Source organism: Salmo salar, chromosome ssa09 (genome assembly GCF_905237065.1).
Source record: "Salmo salar chromosome ssa09, Ssal_v3.1, whole genome shotgun sequence".
Classification (NCBI taxonomy): Eukaryota; Metazoa; Chordata; class Actinopteri; order Salmoniformes; family Salmonidae; genus Salmo; species Salmo salar.
In genome coordinates, this window is record NC_059450.1 from 11057888 (window position 1) to 11078010 (window position 20123).

General features: G+C 41.8%; 1 protein-coding gene across 3 annotated transcripts in view; it reads right to left on the reverse strand.

Moving 5' to 3' along the window:
- Positions 1-111: 111 nt before the first annotated feature.
- mboat2a (membrane bound O-acyltransferase domain containing 2a) overlaps positions 112-20123 on the reverse strand; it is a 69199-nt gene continuing 49187 nt past the window's right edge. For all 3 annotated transcript variants that reach the window (XM_045723373.1, XM_014210199.2, XM_045723374.1), the window contains exons 4-13: positions 19672-19767; positions 15034-15089; positions 11325-11379; positions 8765-8948; positions 6965-7157; positions 6336-6439; positions 6167-6231; positions 5728-5860; positions 3344-3495; positions 112-2523 (exon numbers count right to left, since the gene is read on the reverse strand). In XM_045723373.1, coding sequence (XP_045579329.1) covers positions 2337-2523; positions 3344-3495; positions 5728-5860; positions 6167-6231; positions 6336-6439; positions 6965-7157; positions 8765-8948; positions 11325-11379; positions 15034-15089; positions 19672-19767 — 1225 coding nt within the window. In that variant the 3' untranslated portion in view covers positions 112-2336. The remainder of the gene's footprint in view (positions 2524-3343; positions 3496-5727; positions 5861-6166; positions 6232-6335; positions 6440-6964; positions 7158-8764; positions 8949-11324; positions 11380-15033; positions 15090-19671; positions 19768-20123) is intronic.

Genomic DNA, 20123 nt, shown 5'->3' on the forward strand with positions numbered 1-20123 from the left:
GAAATATTTCTATCCTGGCTATGACCCCCCATCCCTTTTTTGGCTTCTTCCCCCATATAGATCTCCACGCTCACATTCCAACCAAAGGTGCAAAAGAAGGCGAGTGAGAACTCTGGTTTAAAATCTCTGTATTAGTATTTAAAAAATAATTTCCCTTTGACATAAATCAGTTTAAGTACTATTATACAAATCTTTCCATAAGTTTCTTCTTTCTTGACACAAAAATAACCATTATGCTTTCACACACAACATATATGGGGCCATTTATGACATGGCACTTTGGACATATGGAGCAGTTTGCATTGATCTGCTGGTTTGGGGAAGCTTAGTTAAACCAGACAGAATACTACACAAGCTATAATGAGCGTAGTGTTACGTCTGGTTTCACCAGGCTCGTTTTGGGTGGCCATGCAGTGCAATTATCAACTTGCTGGTAAAGATGGCACAAATTTCCCCTTAGGCAGTTACACCTTGACTACAAATACACTTATAGACCACATTAACATTTAAAAATCACATACACACACTTATGGCAGGAGTACAGTATGCACGTTAGGAAAACGATTACATTTGGAAACTCAAATCTGCTTCATGGTTGTTACGCGTTATCACAAAATAAACCCCTAAACTGGTTCATTGGCTCCCATCTTGGTTCCCAACTCTTACCAGCTAATGAATGGTGTGCAGTCAGAAAGAAGTGGCTATGCCACATCAATGCCTGCCTGTACTGTATGAGATGGAATGTTCCATTCCTCTCCAGAAACAGGGCACTGTGGAACATTAATCAGGACGTGTAGGTTATGCTCATGGGCTGTCCTCTGCACCACAATTAACACCCCTCTCATGGAAGAGTTGGTTGGACCCACCTGATAGAACTCTTGTACACCAGTGTTTTCCACATTATAGTAATGAGGGAACCTCTTGGGTTGTGGCTTATTGTCTGGGATCTGGCTTGAAATATTATTTTTTTTGTTTATTAAGAGGGTCACAAGACAAGCGAGCATACAAGTTAGGGTTCATGATTGGAGCATAAGAATTATGTTTGTTTTCCATTCCCATTATGTCAAATACGCACAAATAATTTTACATACAGTAGGCTTCCTAAATGTCAAATACATATTGCCCAACCTTTAATGTTAAAGGTAATTCATAATCAGCTCTATTTGTATTGTGATAGTAAACGTTACATCCTACAGTATATCCAATTACTCATACAGTAAGGTCAAATAATCTTGGTTAACCCAGAACTAAAATCTTGCATCATTTGGTCAGTCTGTCCACGAGTGATTAGGTCACAAACAATACAGTTTGTTGAATTTCATTTCGAGGCTATGGATTCAAAAACGAATCTAGGTGGAGATTTCCATTTGAGTTCATAGTAAAACTAGAAGCCTATATGAAGATCTCAAACCAGTTTAACAGAACTGAACTTGTAACTGATGTTACAGAGGTAGGCAAGACATATGGACCTAGAGGAAACCTAGTTTGTAATCAGATACAGGAAACAGTTTGAAATCAGATACAGTAGGAAAACAAGGAAGCTACACAGAATTAACCCCATATCAAAAAAAGCCCTTAAAATCAGTTACCGTGAATACACTCCCTTTGTAATGAACCCTCCTCTGTAAAGAACGAGTATCATTCCAAAAAAGCAGCAGATACAAAAGAAAAGTGACAGTTATCAAACAATGTTTAGAGGATCCTAAGGCCTGCTTGAAGTTGGCATCTGACAAAAAAGTTATTTCTTTCATATATTTCTCTCAATTTTCTATTACACCTTTTTTCCTAGTAGAGGTTACATCGTTTTCCTACCCTGACAAAAATCCTCTCGATACCGATGTCTGACTAGCCTGTATATCGCCCTCTACACTCGAGGTCAAACTGCAACTCCATTTCCCAATGCCACAAGCGCTCCCCCTCCACACAACCTTTCTCAGCCTGCAGAATCTACACCTAGCCTAGCCGCTAACTTGTTAGCAGTACATAGAGGTAAGGAAACTTCAGTCAGCTTTGCATTCTGTCATTTAGCATTGCACCATTAGCATCATCGCTAATGTCATTATTATCACTCATTAGATCCTAGCCGTTTAGTGGCCCTCGGATATTTCTCTATCCATTCCGGTCGTTACTTCTAATTTCTCCAAATAATGGTTTGCTGTCGTTCCTCGCTACTGGAAGGTTTGATGGGTTGTTGTTGAACTGAGTTTGTTATTGTCCGTTATTCCGGTGTTCCTGTCAATTTTTTGGTTCTTTGTGGTCTCAAAGAATCGCTGCACTTTGTCTCTGTGCCGGTTTGAGCTCTGAGGTGTGGGGTTGGAGGGGCTTCCTCCCGGGTCTCATGTGGCTTTGTGTTTCTGGTTGCAGTTGTTGTCTGTGATGCATTGGCTGTTGTGGTCTCCGGTCAACCCCCCCTGTAGGCTGTTCTGCTGTTGTTGCTCCTCCTTGGCGCGGAGGTGCCATGGCTTCACCGGAAGGGCTAACACCAGCAGCAAGCATGCTATGTGTATGCAGTAGTACCATGACCTGGCGAGAGAGAAATCAATCAGTGAAGTAATCAATCAATCCAATGTCATCTGTTCGGTATAGCACTCTTCACAAACCCAGGCCTAAGCCGCTGAAAGAGCATGCCGAGGACAGTTTTCTATGTGGCGTAAAGATTCCAGAAGAGCAAAATGTCATTGTGAATACAAATGATAGTCTCATTATGGGTCCCAACAAGTTATGCTAGCTAATCCTAATGGGATAGAAAATCCTGAGTTTTATATATCTGCAGTCACAGTGTATTTGTGATGATGGGAACACTATGTCCTCAAGGTCCACTCTTTCCTTCCATTTCAGCAGCCAGCCGTCCCCCAAACTCTCCTGTTTAATGACTGGGTTTTATACGCTCCTCACCCTGGCAGATGACAGAATATGTGCCTCCATTTTACTGGAGTGCCCTGAATGCATAAAGCCCCTCTTATTTCTCCGTGTGAATCATCCCCGTCTTCTAGTCATTAAGTGGTCTTGTTAACAGTTGGACACTAAAGGGGAACAGAGCTAATTCTCTGTGCCGTGTGCCTGCCTGTGCCGTTCTCACCCGTTTTATTGGCCTGCCTTTTTAAACAGGCATTTGTAAAAATGTCCCATAAAATTTACAGAGGTTTTGAACTTGGTGGTGCTTCCCAGGATTCTTAGGACCCAACACACCATGTGCCACTCACCTTTGTAGTCTACACATGTGTTAATAAAAGTTCTACTGTTTTGAAAATAGGCCTACATTGTTACATATAACAACTTCTTACATTATGCATTACATTTCAATAGTGCTGGTAGAGCATGTGGAATCAGTAATGTCACTCACCTGTAGAATTTGAGTGACGGCCCAACGGCCAATAGGACGAATGGCACAACCGTGTAGCAGATGGCCACCTGAGTCCCCGCCCACGTGATGACGTCGTAGACGCTCTTGTGTGTCGTTGAACCCAGAAAGTACGGTCTGATGTTGTGTCTAAGCTGGAAGTGAGCCAAATGAATAAATTGTGAATAAATCGCATAGCAAACGCCTCACACCATTATGTTGCATGGACTTTATTAAGATGCAGAAAGTAAAAACAAAACTTGTTGAGAAGATGGAGGTTAGAGACTAAAAGATAGACCCATCAGTGAAGGCACCGAAACAAAATCAGCTTTCAGACTTAATAGGCATGTTGTAGCCATTACAAACTCCCAACAAGAGGTTTACTGACCCCGTTCTTTATCTTACATGAACAGAAGCAATGTGCTTCATCATTAGTGCATAACTCAACCATGACCTGTATTTAGAGTAGCGATATGAATCTCAAAAGTAGAGCTTCGTCTTCCTGAAATCATTTTTTCAGGACATGGCTGAGGTGCGATTCGCTACCGTTCTCACAGGAGGTTTGCACTCATTCACTCCCCCTCGTGGTTTGTACGAGAATGCACTGGTCTAACAAACATGACGCACGGAAACTCCCATACCAGCCCATGCCTACACCAAATCCAAATGCTTAAATGAATCCATGAGGGTAAGTGAGTGCAAAGTGCACACTTTCGGAGAGGGAACGGTAAAAAAGTCCCTCTCTAGTTCTGTGTATCATGACATCTTGTGGTAGTGTTATTCCTAGATGTGATGAGACGGAGAATGGAGCCGAGTATTGAGGAGAGGTGGAAGTTATCTAGGGACACTGTCTGCCAAAGGCCTTTCTGTCCTCTATGACTCTCCTACTGTCACCATGGTGATCCTTCTGTCCATTACCCTGTGATCTCGAGCTCTATCATACTGCTACACACACCCTTGCTCACGCGTAAGCAGACGCCCATCCACACAACCACTGTGCCATGGGGTATGAGCTTTAAATCCTAGCGGCCAGTGCCCAGGACCTGTAGTTTTATAGTCTCCCGTTAAAATAAGAACAGGGTCACGGCTCAGTCTCCCCGTGTCATCTATCTGCACATAATAATAATAATAATAAAAGTAAAATGGTGGAATGTTTATCAAATTTAAGGTCTGCTTTGGAGCTAATGGTGACTGACAAATGCATTGACGAATGAGATGGGGCAACACCAGCTAAAGACATCAATTATGTGCTTTTGTAACCTTGCGTGAAACCTGAGGATTTCTGTTTTTGCCCGAGTTAACACCTCGGCGCTTAGCTCAAAGGGCTAATGCCGTTTTTGAGTTGTACTGACAACCAATGTAATCCTACCTAAAACCCGAGAACTCGTGTTCGCTCGTAGAGATGACGAGGTTCAGGTTATTAAACAACCGACCAGGGTGTTTACAAACACTACAGGAACAAGATCAACCACATGTATTGATCACATTTTTACTAATACTGTAGAACTTTGTTCTAAAGCTGTATCCGTATCCATTGGATGCAGTGATCACAATGTTGTGGCACCACACTCCAAAAAGCAAGTGATGCAGGCCCTAGTTTTGTCTCATCTTCATTATTGTCCAGTCGTGTGGTCCAGTGCATAGTGAGGAAAGTCCTAGTTAAACTGCAGCTGGACACCATCACGCCTCACCTCTGCTATTATTACTATACAGGACATGATTACATAATGGACACTATCCCTGCAGCTGGCCCAGAACAGAGTGGCACGTCTTGCTCTTCATTGTAATCAGAGGGCTGATATAAATACTATGCATGCCAGTCTCTCTTGGCTAAGAGTTGAGGAGAGACTGACTGCATCACTTCTTCTTTATATTAGAAACATTGCGTTGAAAATCCCAAATTGTTTGCATAGTCAACTTACACACAGCTCTGACACACACACTTATCCCATCAGACATGCCACCAGGGGTCTTTTCACAGTCCCCAAATCCAGAACAAATTCAAGAAAGCGTACAGTATTATATAGAGCCATTATTGCATGGAACTCCGTTCCATCTCATGTTGCTCAAGTGAATAGCAAATCTGGTTTTAAAAAACAGATAAAATAACACCTCTCCCCTATTTGACCTAGATAGTTTGGGTATGTATTGGTAGTGATATGTAGGCTACTTGTACCTTTAAAATAAAATGTATTTTAATTTATGTAATTCTTATGTCATGTTCCATGTTTTCTGTCAACCCCAGGAAGAGTAGCTGCTGCTTTTGCAACAGCTAATGGGGATCCTAATAAAATACCAAAATACCAGCTCAAAGAGCTAATGCAGTTGAGGTGTGCAGACAACCCAGATATGATTCCAGGTCAGTAACACCAGCTGTGTTTACTCACTGCCCGTGCTGCCATGGTCATGCCAATTCCCGTGAGAAAGGTAAGGTAGTACCCGGGGTACACTCCGTGCCACATGGCTGACAGTAGGAAGGTGGCCGCTGTGGGATTGATGGGACAGCGCTCATAACACACCCTGTTGAAGACAGATATAGCGTTAGCATCCCCGCTAATGCTAATCACAAGACTAAAAATCTCAGCCTGACTGCACGTGATGCAGATCTAGCATTAGCACACTAGCTGAAGCTAACAAACGCATTAGCATCCCAACCTGTGTAGAGATAATGGCCCAGACGCTAGCTGATTCAGTGCATTATCAGCGTTACTAATGATATAAGCCTACTATCTGTGATTGTACAATCTACATGACAGTATATCTACTATATACATGACTACTGTTGTGAGATAGTACAGATTACGCTGGTACTATGATGCATTTTACCTTTTGAGCCAAAGCGCTGTCTGGATATTCCAGTTGTCGAGGAACATCTTGAAACTGGTGGCAAACTGGAAAGAGAGTGATGTTGTTGAAGTAGTGAATGTAGCCTAAATACTGAATAATAGCCTACTTCTACAGTACTAGTGAAATGTGAATAATAAAAAAGGCTTACCTCAATGTCCAGTATTCTCAAATTGGATATCAGGTCCCATCTTGGTGTGCCATCTTTGTTGTAGCCATTGAAGCCGAAGCCTGCAGCGTTGTTGATGGCATCAGCTGTCCAATGGGGAAAAAACAACCAAAAAGGTTACCAGGCAGAATGGCAGAGGCCAACAAAGAATAACAATATCCCTCACTGTCAAGACCATTCTGTTTGACTGTAGTAGGCTCTTTGAGGGGTATGGTTCTCCACATTGACACAGGAGGGCAGTGTAACACAACTCAAAAAAAGGTGCCCAAATTTTTTCGTTGTGACTTTAGAAGGGCCACTATCCGAGGCAATGTCACCCTGATTTGTTATATGGGGTGGCTAGTGCCCACATAATTCTCCCCCAACAGCCTTCAAATGCCCAAAACCTCTGTCTGTTGTCCGTCTTGTCTTACACTTTTAATCCCCATTCCTTTTGCCTCTTGCCAGGCCATCATTGTAAATAAGAATTTGTTCTTAATTGACCTACCTAGTAAAATAAAGTAGCACCCACATAATTATCCCCCAACAGCCTTCAAATTCCAAATACTTCCCAGAAAAACATTTTTTTTACTTCACATTTAGTCACATGAATAATATTAAAGTGCACTCACACAGGGTCCAAATGAAGTAGTACTTGGGCCGGGTGGCCAGCATGGAGAGGTACAGATAGAAGACCTGGAGGATAAAGGGGGTGGAGGCGATGAACTTGTCATCGATGGAGCGCTCCACAGGAAAGATCTTAGACACGGACAGGAAGATGGCCAGGGAGATGGCACAAGTACACAGCTTGGAGATCACGTTGTTCTGTGAAGGCGAAACAGATGATTTTAAGACATGAGGCCATGCATGCTTATGACAGTCTTAAGAAGCATTATAACCAGATCATCGATTATACCTGCAAACTAGGGTTACCAACATTTTTTTGTATTTACATTTTTTAAGTCTTTTTATCGTAGATATGTGAAGATTTGAACAATATGTCAATAAAACGAAAAAAGTAACCACATTTTGATGACTGGGTTCACCCACCACATGAGCTTAACGAGTTAACGTCTGAAATATCAGCTTTGGGGGATGCGAGGAACTTAACAGGTATAGGCCTATCCCATAATGTACAACAGCAGGAAATATTGGACGTGTTGTGTTGCAGCTTTTGTGTTTTGCCGTCTTGAATTGCAACCTCTGTTCAAGATTAGCCTATAATTCACTTACAAAACGCCAACACTTCAGCGAGGCTAGGCTGTCTGAGAACTCTATATATAGCACGGCTTGTATTGTGTCCCTTCACTGAATATCTGTTATAAGTCTCTCACAGGAACAACTTCACACTCAAACTCTTGAGTGAGATATCAATTATAAATGGCAACGATGTAAGAATAATTGAGAAGCGCTACGAGGGATGAAAGGACACGCTACATTTTCTCGAGCCGTCCGGATGTAACAGCTTATTTGGGTTGTAATTAAACTGTACCATCTTAACGAGGAAACGACACATTATATAGATTATCATTGTTGTGGTAGACACACACACACACAGAGTAAGAAGGCATTTTTCTTCTACCGTGAAACCAAATATTATAAGAAAAGACAATTCATTGGCGGTTATCATGCAAAATAAGCTCCTTCATTGACATGCAGGCTGTGAGTTCCTCAGTCTAGTCTGGTAACCTGGCGATAAGACCATCGTGGGGATTAGGAGAGAATAGAACGGTGACTGTCTTGGTGGCGTCTCATTGGAACCTTTCAGCATCTGTAGTTGAATTCATTGGAATGAGAGCTGCATTTCTAAACAAAGGACTGTGGTACTGGTTGTTCCAGGCATGAAAAGCACAGTGTTTCCATTCTGAAATACAAGACGGCATAACTAGGGCCTTGAGTTTTTCCTGGCCAAAGTTCCATGTCACATTACAGCAGGGACTGTGAAGAGACACACGCACGCTACACACACACACACACACACGTACATTGTAATATTGTTGTATGGTGGTATTAAACATGTTGTATTGTAGATATGTAGTGGGGTACCAAATGTTATATGATGTACTGTTTTATCTTTTGTTTTGTGTGTGATGTAAGTGCCTTAATGTGTTTGGACCCCAGGAATAGTAATGGGGATCCCTAATAAATACAAATACACGCTTTACTGTGACTGTTTGTCCACTATGTACTATGCAAGACCTAACTCACACTACCAATGATCACCAACTCTTCCTGGAAATATAGGCTGTGCAGGCATTTGCTCCAGTCCAGCACTAAGACAACTAGTTCACCTAATCCTCAAGCCCAGGTGTGTTAGGACTGGACTAGAACAAAATCCAGGACCAGAGTTGAAGACAAATTGACAACATATCTATTATATTAGGTTCATCCTGGTAGGGGGAGCTTTAACAAAGAGACTGGCATTGTGGTACCTTGGGCGAGGGCTCCGTATGCTTGTACTTCCCGTTCTCCTTCCCGTTGGTCTCCAGGTGGCGAGGCTGGTAGGCCGTGCCCTCGATGAAGGCCATGTAGTCGTTGTAGGAGCAGGTGGGCCCGGCCAGGATGCCCATGAAGTTACAGTTGTAGCTCAGGTACTCCAGCAGACTGGGCATCTTCCTGGGGGAAGAGGATGAGACAACGAATGAGACGAGAGGCAGATGTCAAAGAGAGGCAGCTGTTAGCGTCAAGCGGCGGGTCGTCTCTAAAATCGGCCACGCGAGAAAACGTGGACGTGCTGGACGCCGTTCTCTGAGCACTCTAACCTACCTTCCATCTGACGTTACCCTCGTCGTTTCTATCCACGTGTCTTTTTAGTACGGTAAGTAGGGCTAACATTACCCCTACCCCGGCTTTGACCCTAGGTTAGAAACAAGTAGCACGTGCGTCAGCACTTTTGTTGTAGCATGGCCATAGTGAACACCCATCAAGTAGAGACCTAGTCTTCACTCTGAGGTGACTCAGCAGACACATCCAGTATGATTGTGAATTCAGAGCATTCGTAGACTTTTGTCAAAATGGACGGGTGCGGTGCTTTTAGTTCTAGGAGCCCATTTGTAAAAGGGGCTTTGTTGCACTGGCTGCATTTGTGTCTGTCTGGCTCTTGAGGGAGTAAAAGGGGCTTTGTAAAATGTGTAAAAAGGGGCTTTGTTGCACTGGCTGCATTTGCATCTGTCTGGCTCTGGAGGGAGTAAGTGAGGCCTTTCCCTGCAAAGTGCAATCTGTTGAGTGTGGTGGTGGAGGTACAGCAAGGTTGGGGTTTGTCTGGAGGGTAAGCAGCAAAGTCCCAATAACTAAGGTATTTCGGCCAAAGGGTTGGCCAGGTTGCACTGTAGTTGAGCAGATGACATATGTAAAACATATTTTTTTAACTCCTAATGTACCTCACAAGACTGATTTGACAATGATATGTCATTTTCTGTATTGTTTTTTTTTAAGGATGACTTGCAAAATTTTGTTCAATGTCCTACTAAACTTGCACAGATATTGTTAAAGTAGTGCCAAAACGACTCTTAGATTAAATTCCTTTCGCACAGTAGTTGGTGGTCCCATTGTATAAACTCCTTGGTCTCTGACAGTTTCCTGACTGCAGGGCTCCAAATTGGACCCTTTTAACTTGGCCGAGTTACATTTTTAGTTGTTCACACGGCTGCGAGCTGTACATTCTACCTGGTCACCTCAATGAAAATGTCCTATTTTTTGGGGGGCAGATAATGCAGTTTGTTTAACAAAATACATGGTTTTATCTTCATGATTCCTGTACTGAAAGTTTCTGCCCTGCCCTACACGCAAAATTGAGCATTGGCTATCGCAAGTCCACTAGGCATAATTTATTTTAGGACATTACATTCATTGTTAGATTAATACATGGCTACTAGCAGTAGGTGTTATATTTAGAGTTTGTGATCTAGCTAATGTGTTCAGAGTTTCCACTTCCTCAGGTGGTGAATTAGCACAAATTGAATTAGGACGATATATATTAGTGCATATAAAGATTGATCTCTATTGAAGCAAATTCATCTATATTGAACAAAGAAAAAACAAAATTCTGGACCCCTATTTTTACAGTAAAATATAACAGAAATAGCCTAATCGTCAACCCAAAATTCATGACAATCACTGAATTAGGTTGCATATCAAAATATGGGGGGGGGTGGTCACCAAATCATGGGCTGGTGCCACGAACTGAAGAAGTTAGTGCCACCAGGGGAAAATGTTAGTCCGGAGCCCTGGACGACACGGGACGTAAGGAACGGCTGGGTACCCTTTGGAGCAGGGATACAAACTCCTTCGCGGCCCCTGTGACTGTGAGAGGAGCCGTGGGGTGTTTAAGTCATAATAACCGCTCTAATTATTGTTGATACCAAGAGCATTCTGCTCTGTCATTTCATGGGAAGAAAATAGAATATCATCAGATTCCTCCAGAGGCAATCATTTCCATCTTATTCCTCTTTAGAAGCAAATATCCTGTTGTGAGCGACATTTGTGGGCATGGTGCCAACATAATCGTTCCTTGTGTCCAAAGCATTCAATAGTCTCACTCAATATTATTATAGAATCCGAGTATAAGTTGAGAAAAAAAAGACCCTTCTTTGTTACAATGGGAGAGAAAGCGAGAGAGAGAGCAAGAAAGAAGAGACCCAATAAAGAAACAGAACAAATATCAGTGGACAACAAAAACAATGTGATATGAGTACTGGCTAGTGGCTACCATAAGCTTTACCAGTGACCGTATTTGTTTTAATGTTATAAATCTGGTGTATATATTTAGTTTTGATGTATTTACAAGGGGACCAAAAAAGGAAATACAATTGTGTCACTGATTTATAAATGCATTGTGTCCACGTGTGGTTGTATTGTGCTTTAAAATTGTCAAATCGAATCAAATAAACATCCCCCAGTAAACATTTTAATACCTAGCTCATAGCTTTGAGTACGGCAGTAGAACTGTCTCTAGTCCAGCTGGGAGAGTAAAAACATACCTGGATCACATACCTGACAGCTAGGCATCTCTGACTGGGGGTCAGCTGTTCCTCCTTCCTCGTCAAGCCTATGGGAACACAGAGAGTGTGGTCACATGACTGCACCAAACCAATCCCAACCCTTTGACAATTATTCATATTTTTTTAATGTATAGTCAACTCCTAATACAGTAAGTAAGAAGTGTATGCATTTCAATTTGACAAAAAAAATATTCTTCACTCATCGGGTGTTGATTGCAATACAATAGAGTAAAAAATATATATATACAGTACCAGTCAAAAGTTTAGACACACCTACTCATGAGTTTTTTTAAATGTGTACTATTTTATACATTGTAGAATATAGTGCACTTCATACCTTTTTTAAAAATGGAACCTTTATTTCACTAGGCAAGTCAGTTAAGAACATATTCTTATTTACAATGACGGCCTACCGGGGAACAGTGGATTAACTGCCTTGTTCAGGGGCAGAACGACAGATTTTTACCTTGTCAGCAAGGGGATTCGACCCAGCTACCTTGCGGTTACTGGCCCAACGCTCTAACCACTAGGCTACCTGCCTAGTCTGCAGTCCTCATGCCTCCTCGCAGCATGCCTAAGGTACGTTCACGCAGATGAGCAGGGACCCCAGGCATCTTTCTTTTGTTTTTTTCCAGAGTCAGTAGAAAGGCCTCTTTAGTGTCCTAAATTTTCATGACTGTGACCTTAATTGCCTACCGTCTGTAAGCTGTTAGTGTCTTAACGACCGTTCCACAGGTGCATGTTCATTAATTGTTTATGGTTCATTGAACAAGCATGGGAAACAGTGTGTCAAGTTATTTGGATTTTTACAAATTATCTGTGAAAGACAGGGTCCTGAAAAAGGGACGTTTCTTTTCTTGCTAAGTTTAACCAAAGAAATAGAATAAACCATATATCTCTGTGTAAATTGATGTGGTAATAGGGTTGCAAAATTCTGCTAACTTTCCCAAAATTTCCCAGTTTTCCAGAAATCCTGAAGATAGATTCATGGATTTACACTGGAATAAGCAGGAAACCCAGGAATCTTCCAACCAGGATTGGGGAAAGTTACCGGAATTTTGCAACCCTATGTGGTAATATAGCCTAATTTGAGATCAGATCACGCCAGTACAGCAGCTTTAAGCAAGCCTAATTGCTGTGTGCTCCATTGGTCACTCAGCAACATTTAATCATTGGGATAAGTCATATGCAAAACATTTCTTCAGCTACAAAATGTGTGCGGCACAGAAAGAGAGGGAAAAACAGAAAAAAAGGGAAAACAACCTAGTGCACAGATCCACTGTGGTGATTTGTGGTTTTGTTCTCTTTCCCCTAAAATGTACAGGGCCTAAATCAGCTGTGGCCTGAGCCCATCTCCATCGGTCTCAGTCAGAGTGCTACCGGTACTGTTAGTGAGACTGAGGTCGTCTTGAAAACCTGACCCAATGCAACAGCAACTAGGGTCTGGTTTCAATGATGGACTCTTTTGGCATAGAGGGACTACGTCACGGTCTACGTCGATAACAAAAGATACCGGGGACTCTCCCAACAAATCACGAGGGACACATTCAAAAGCAAAGTTTTCCAGGCAAAAACCTTTTCAGTCGTTTCAGTTAAGGTAGTTGATGCCAACTAGCCACTTGGGGAAATGACTCATTAAAAATAACTCTCCATCTTGCTAGCTACCATTTAGTATTTGATTCAAGCGGATAAAGTAGTGACATAGTTCCTCTATGCCAAGAGTCCACCATTGAAACCAGACCCTATTCACTGTGTTGCCGAGGGACAGAGGACTAGATGGTCACACTGCCATTCAGCTAATAACCAGATTAAACTCAAACCAGCCGCTATTCCACCCAATACTCCAGAACACACATTGACCGTAAATCATGCCAACCACACAGCTAAAAAATAAAAAACACAGGCAACTGTAAAGCCTTAAAAGGGATACTTTGGGATTTTAGCACAGAGGTCCTTTATCTACTTCCCCCATATTCAGATGAACTCGTGGATTTCATTTGTATCGGTCTGTGTCCAGTATGACGGAAGTTAAGAGGTAGTTTTGTGAGCCAATGCTAACTAGCGTTAGCGCTATAAGTGGAAGTCTATGGGTATCTACTAGATGGGCGACGACTGTTCTTAGGCACGATGCGCAAGCACAGCCCTTAGCCATGGTATATTGGCCATATACCACAAAGCCCCCGAGGCGCCTTATTGCTATTATAAACGGGCTAGTTGGTATATGCCTCAATCCCAAATGAATGGGAAAGATGGGCAACGTCTAATTTGATCATTTTAGATGGTGCCCATCTTTTCATTTTACTTGAATGCGAAATTGTTGATATTCCCTACCTTTCCCATTCACTTGGGTGCCCACTCTGCACATAAGTGATTACACTACGCATCATGTAATACTTCGTTTTTGTATTTTTAACATGACACATCATTGCATGGGACAATAGACACACGTTTTTGAAAAATATCATTTGAAAAATAAAAATGTATTTATTGGAGCCTTTTCATTTTAATAAGAGATACAAATGTAATGAATTGAAAGTTATTTGTTGATGTAAAAAAATTGAAATTTTATGATAAGGTTGCGCCATTAGATTTGGGGTGGGGGTCGCCAGAAATGATGTTGGAAAAAAAGTTGTCCCCGGAATTTCTGGTGAAAAACATGGGGTCCCTGATGAAAAAGTTTAAATACCACTGCATTATATGCTTCCCCCGACAGAAAAAGAACATGCAGTGTTCACTGTGACATCACATAGAGAATAGGGATTATGGTTTTAGATGTTCATTAGTTATGAGGAGAATCAATAGCCTACACTGCGACTAAAACACTGGATGCACACACACACCACCTGAAGCCATTTGACTGAAGTGGAGGAGCTGGTCAGCCTCAACTCCCCTAAGCCTCTCTTACACTGGTTCATTCTAATCCTGTCCTCCCGACACCCATCTCTCCATCCTTAATTAGCTGCTGTGGCCGTTTGGCTACTTCAGACTTCTAACGCTGGCGCTCTACTTTACAGGACTTGAAAGGAGTACAGCCATGTAATCCCCATTCACCGCACGCACGCACGCACACACTTCTCTCTATGCATACAGTATCTGACATCATGGATGATTTGGTGTAGGGGAGAGGGAAATGCATACATAGGAACTTGGGGAGGGAGGGAGAACGTGTAACGTTCCTCGTTACATAAGCTTGTTTACACTGCCACCCCTGCTCACTCCACTGAGTCCACTCAAAACATTCCTCACAATACAAGCACTACTGTATCAATTACTGTATTATGAAATCTGTTCCCAAAGAGAGGTTTTAAAAAATGGTATATAATGTTTCATTTCAATTAAAAATAATAAAATGAGAAACTGGATATAAAGGGAACTATTTATTGTCTGCAAGATGACAAGGAGACAGACGGAAACTCTCCTTCGAACAGGCCTTGCAGATGAAACCAAAACATTAAAATGGGATGTTCATATCCCCTCTGAAGGTGACTGCAGATTGTATTCACTATGCATAGCTTTAGCTGTCTGACAGAAAGGAAACTTGATCAAATCACAGTGTTACCTCTCCATCTGCTGCCGCTTTCAACTCCCACGTGACTGCCATGACCAGCCTTTAAATCGATGACAAACAACATGTTCCATCGCCATGACTCAGTTCCTTAGCTAACTCATGTTACACACAAGTACACACATACACGTCTCACCGTCGTGTATCTCAAACGCCAAGCTGGTGATCTTCTGAGTGATGACCATCATTGGCCTATAGGAGAAACACAGGAGAGGAGTCAACAAATCACATCAACTTATGGTCACCTGACTGCCTCTGCTCACCTACACTGGAACGAGCTTCTCGTTACATAATCACATACAAAATAACATCCCATCTCCATCAGGCATACATTATTCATTTACCAGTGCATTGGGAGCACTGCTGTAGCTAGCATGTCACTCTGTATAATGCAACTGAATGACTTCATGCTGCTTTTAAGTATGCGTCCACTTTTGTATATGCCCTAAAGACAACATGGCACAGTGTCAAGTATGTAATACAGACAGGATATGACAGAACAACTGCGGGGTGAAAGACTATCCTTATTAAAATGTTAAGATTCATTAGTTGTAGGTTGCACAGAAAATCAGTCGTTCAAAATGATATAACGCCACAAAGCTTGTATAAGGTTATAGCTGGTAGCGGATTAATATGATGTGCCCTAATCGTCCAAGCCAGAGAGAAAGTAAATATTCAATTAGGTTTGACTTGATTTAGAAAACCTATTACGCTAGAGTTATGCTTAGGGTTGCAAAGGGTCTGAAACGTTCCGGTAAATTTCCAGAATTTCTCCTGAAATTCTCCATGGGAAGTTAAGCCCGGGAATTTGAAAAATGTTGCTTAAAGTCATCAAAAAAAGTTAGCTGATAACAGTGAACCTTTTTTTTGTGGGATACATATAAGGCAATTCTAGGTCTTGTGGAATATTTTGGTTAAACTATCCCCAATTCAATGGAATTGCAACCCTTTGCATGCACAGTGCATTTTTCCATCACATGTACAGCTGATTCTCAAGATCTTTCACACTACTGAGATGTTATTGAGCCCACACTACTACACTGTCTGAGCCAAGGACTACATGCTTTCTGGTAAGTTTTGATTACACTACTGGGTGGGGTGAACATATAAAATATGACATACATGATTTTTTGTTGACTAGTAAATACTAGCCTACAGCAAAGTGTGTTTAAATCATTTCTAACTTGTTCATTTCTGGTAGTTAGTTTTTGCTATCATGTAGGTTTTAGCTTGCTTGAGCCTGCTTACTGAGGAGTGTTAATTCACCTGTTTCCATACATGTTTCATTTCAAAACATTAATCTTACAAAGCAATTCATTAATCTAACTGCTTAACTATTTATCTGTACATGGAATTGTATTTTTTACTCTTTTTTTCTAATCTTTACAGGAAAATGCCACGGGCACTAACTGATGTGTGGAGATGTTTCACTGCAGCTAATGTAGAAGGAAAAGCTGTGTACATTTGCAAATATTGTGCCAAATCATATGTGAAGAAAGCAACAAAGATGCAGAATCATCTGGCCAAGTGCATAAAGTTGCCTCAGCGCTCACAACTAGCAAGCTCTGACAAAAGTCCCTCTACTTCTATTCGAGGTGAAAATGATGAATTGAACACCTTATCGATAGCAACAGCTCATGGTCCTCCTGGAATCAGAAGTTGTTTTGACTCAATGGAGGAACATAGAGAAATGCTGATGAATGTCTTGCTCGAGCTGTGTATGCAACTGGTTCACCTCTGATGCTCACAGGCAATGTGTATTGGAAGAGATTTCTGAATGTTCTTCGCCCAGCATATACCACTCCAACCAGACATGCTTTATCTACTCATTTGCCGGATGCAGAGTTCAAATGAAGGTCAAGCAAATCATAGAGAAAGCAGACTGTATTGCAATCATCTCTGATGGATGGTTAAGAAATAATTAACTACATCATCTCTACCCCTCAACCAGTATTCTACAAGAGCACAGACCCAAGGGACAACAGACACACCAGTCTCTACATTGCAGATGAGCTGAAGGCAGTCATCAATAACCTTTGACCACAGAAGGCATTTGCACTGGTGACAGACAATGCTGTGAACATGAAGGCTACTTGGTCTAAAGTGGAGGAGTCCTGCCCTCACATCACACCCATTGGCTGTGCTGCTCATGCATTGAATCTGCTCCTCAAGGACATCATGGCACTGAAAACAATTGATACACTCTACAAGAGAGCCAAGGAAATGATTAGGTATGTGATGGGTCATCAAGTTATAGCATCAATCTACCTCACCAAGCAAAGTGAGAAGAATAAGAGCACCACATTGAAGCTACCCAGCAACACCCATTGGGGTGGTGTTGTCATCATGTTTGACAGTCTCCTGGAGGGGAAGGAGTCTCTCCAAGAAATGGCCATATCACAGTCTGCTGTTATGGACAGCCCCATCAAGAGGATCCTCCTGGATGATGTATTTTGGGAGAGAGTGGTAAGTAGCCTGAAACCTATAGCAGTAGCCATTACATGGATTGAGGGAGACAATGCAATCCTGTCTGATGTTCAGACTCTGCTTGCAGATGTAAGAGAAGAAATCCGTACTGCCCTGCCCACTTCACTGTTGCTCCAAGCAGAGTATGCCGCAGTTCTGAAATACATCAAAAAGCATTTAGACTTCTGCCTGAAGCCCATACACGCCGCAGCGTACATGTTGGACCCCATGTACGCTGGCATTAGCATCCTGTCTGGTGCAGAGATCAACAAGGCCTATGGTTTCATCACTACCGTGTCTCGCCACATTGGCCTGGATGAGGGGTTCTTGGCAGTCTGGCGAAGCACACTTCCAAGCAAGGGCTTTGGGATGGAGATGCAATATGGCAGTCGTGCCAACATCTCAACAGCCACCTGGTGGAAGGAACTTTGTGGATCTGAGGCTCTTTCCCCTGTTGCCTCAATCATCCTCCAAATCCCACCAACATCAGCCGCCTCAGAGCACAACTGGTCCTTGTTTGGGAACACACACACCAAAGCACTCAACAGGCTGACCAATACAAGGGTTGAAAAATTGGTGGCCAGTCGGACAAATTTGAGGCTTTTTGAGCCTGACAACGAGCCATCCTCAACTAGGTTGGAAAGTGACAGGGAAGATGAGGCCTCAGAGTCTGATGTTCAAGAGGTGGACATTGAGGAGGTCCAGGGAGAAGACATGGAAGCCTGAGAGGAAGACAACCAAAGCTTTAGTTTCTTGAGTATCATTTTACAGATCATTGGGGATCATTCAATATTCCCTTTCTTTTGTTGTTCAGTGAAATCATCCCATGTGAAGCGTCAACTCAATTAAAATTCAATTCGTAACTAAATTCTTTTTTTTTCTCCCCCAATTGGAAGGATTTAATCATTTGTAATTATGCCTACTTATGATAAGGTAAAAGGTTTCTGTCTTCATAAGATATCGTAAATATATCCAATGCAAAAAACATCTACATTTAAATGGTATTAATATTAATTTGCATTTCTGTTAATTCCCGTTAATTCCCATGGAAAGTTTCCACCTCTGATTATTCCCCAAAATGTGCAACCCTAGTTATGCTAACCTGTTTGCAATCCCGCTAGCTTGCTGGCTAGTTAAAGAGGTTAGCTACAGTAATTGGCTACTGCCATCAATGTTGTTGTTTTGTTATTATCAGATTTAGCCTGTTCCACCATTTGCAGAATGCATACTGCATTTGAATATAGTGCGGGAAAAGGGAATCCGGACACAATGTCGGCACGGTAGACATATTTAAATGCAGTGGTGTAAAGTACTTAAGTAGTACTTTAAAGTATTTTTACTTAAGTCGTATCTGTACTTTACTATATATATATATTTTTTGCCAACTTTTACTTCACTACATTCCTAAATAAAATAATGTACTTTTTACTCCATACATTTTTCCTGACACCCAAAAGTACTTGTTACATTTTGACAGGAAAATGGTCCAATTCACACACTTATCAAGAGAACATCCCTGGTCATCCCTACTGCCTCTGATCTGGTGGACTCCCTCAACACAAATGATTTGTTTGTAAATTATATCTTAAGTATATTAACCAAATACTTTTAGACTTTTACTAAAGAAGTATTTTACTGGGTGACTTTCACTTGAGTCATTTTCTATTAAGGTATCTTTACTTTTACTCAAGTATGACAATTGAGTACTTTTTCCACCACTGTTTACATGCAGGTGTAGATGCATGACATATTTGGAATTCCATGATCAGAATACAAAAGCTTCATGAAATGGCACGTCTAGACACAGCCTTAGTCATTTACAAGCTTTTAGTCACTGGCATTTCATGAAAAAAGATGAGTACGGGGAAAAAAAAACTAGAGAAGAAAGGAATGGAGAGGAAGAAGCAAGAAATGAAAAGAGGGCGGTCTGCACTTGTGATGCCGTGGGTCTCCTACTGGGGTTGCTTAGCAACTGACCACCCCCGCCCTAGCACGTGTGTGTGGCTGTCTGGTTCACCAGACACTCCGGAGGAGATGGAACAATATACCCCCGGGGAACCGATAATACTGCGATACAACCATTCACTGACACTCCCCATTTCACTCGATTCAACATCTTGTTATTACACAACATTTAAGTGTATAAAGTTGTTGGCGTTTGGGATTCTCTCCGCTGGATATGTGGTACTACTGATATTTGACTCCCATGGTCATTCAACTCCTGTTTTTGAGGACTGCCATGTCTGCTGGTTTTCCATGCCAATGCCTATGAATGTCATTGATTGTCAACACAACAGGTAGTACTTACCCGGTGAAGTCTGCAGAGTACATGCCATAGTCAAAGACATAGACCCGGGTTATCTGACAGAAGCTGAGGTAACCCAGAGCAACTATGAAGCATAACCTGCAAAGAGACGAGAGATAATGTCAGTCAAAGGTCAGACATATTCTAATGTCTGTACTAGCATACTTTGCAGAATGCACCCCCCTATATATTGTTTCATACTAGGTAGTGTGCTAGTGTGGGTATAGGAAGAGAGTCAGAGTCACTGGTCATGTTCTCATATGTATGCAAGTATACAGTACATTCAGAAAGTATTCAGACCATGGCTTTTTCCACATTTTGTTACAGCCTTATTTTAAAATTGATGGGGGGGGGTTCCAGTCAATCAATCTACCACACAATAATGACAAAGCAAAAACAAGTTATTAGACAAAAATAAAATACAAAAAAATGTGAACCTTCTCCCCAGTCTGAGG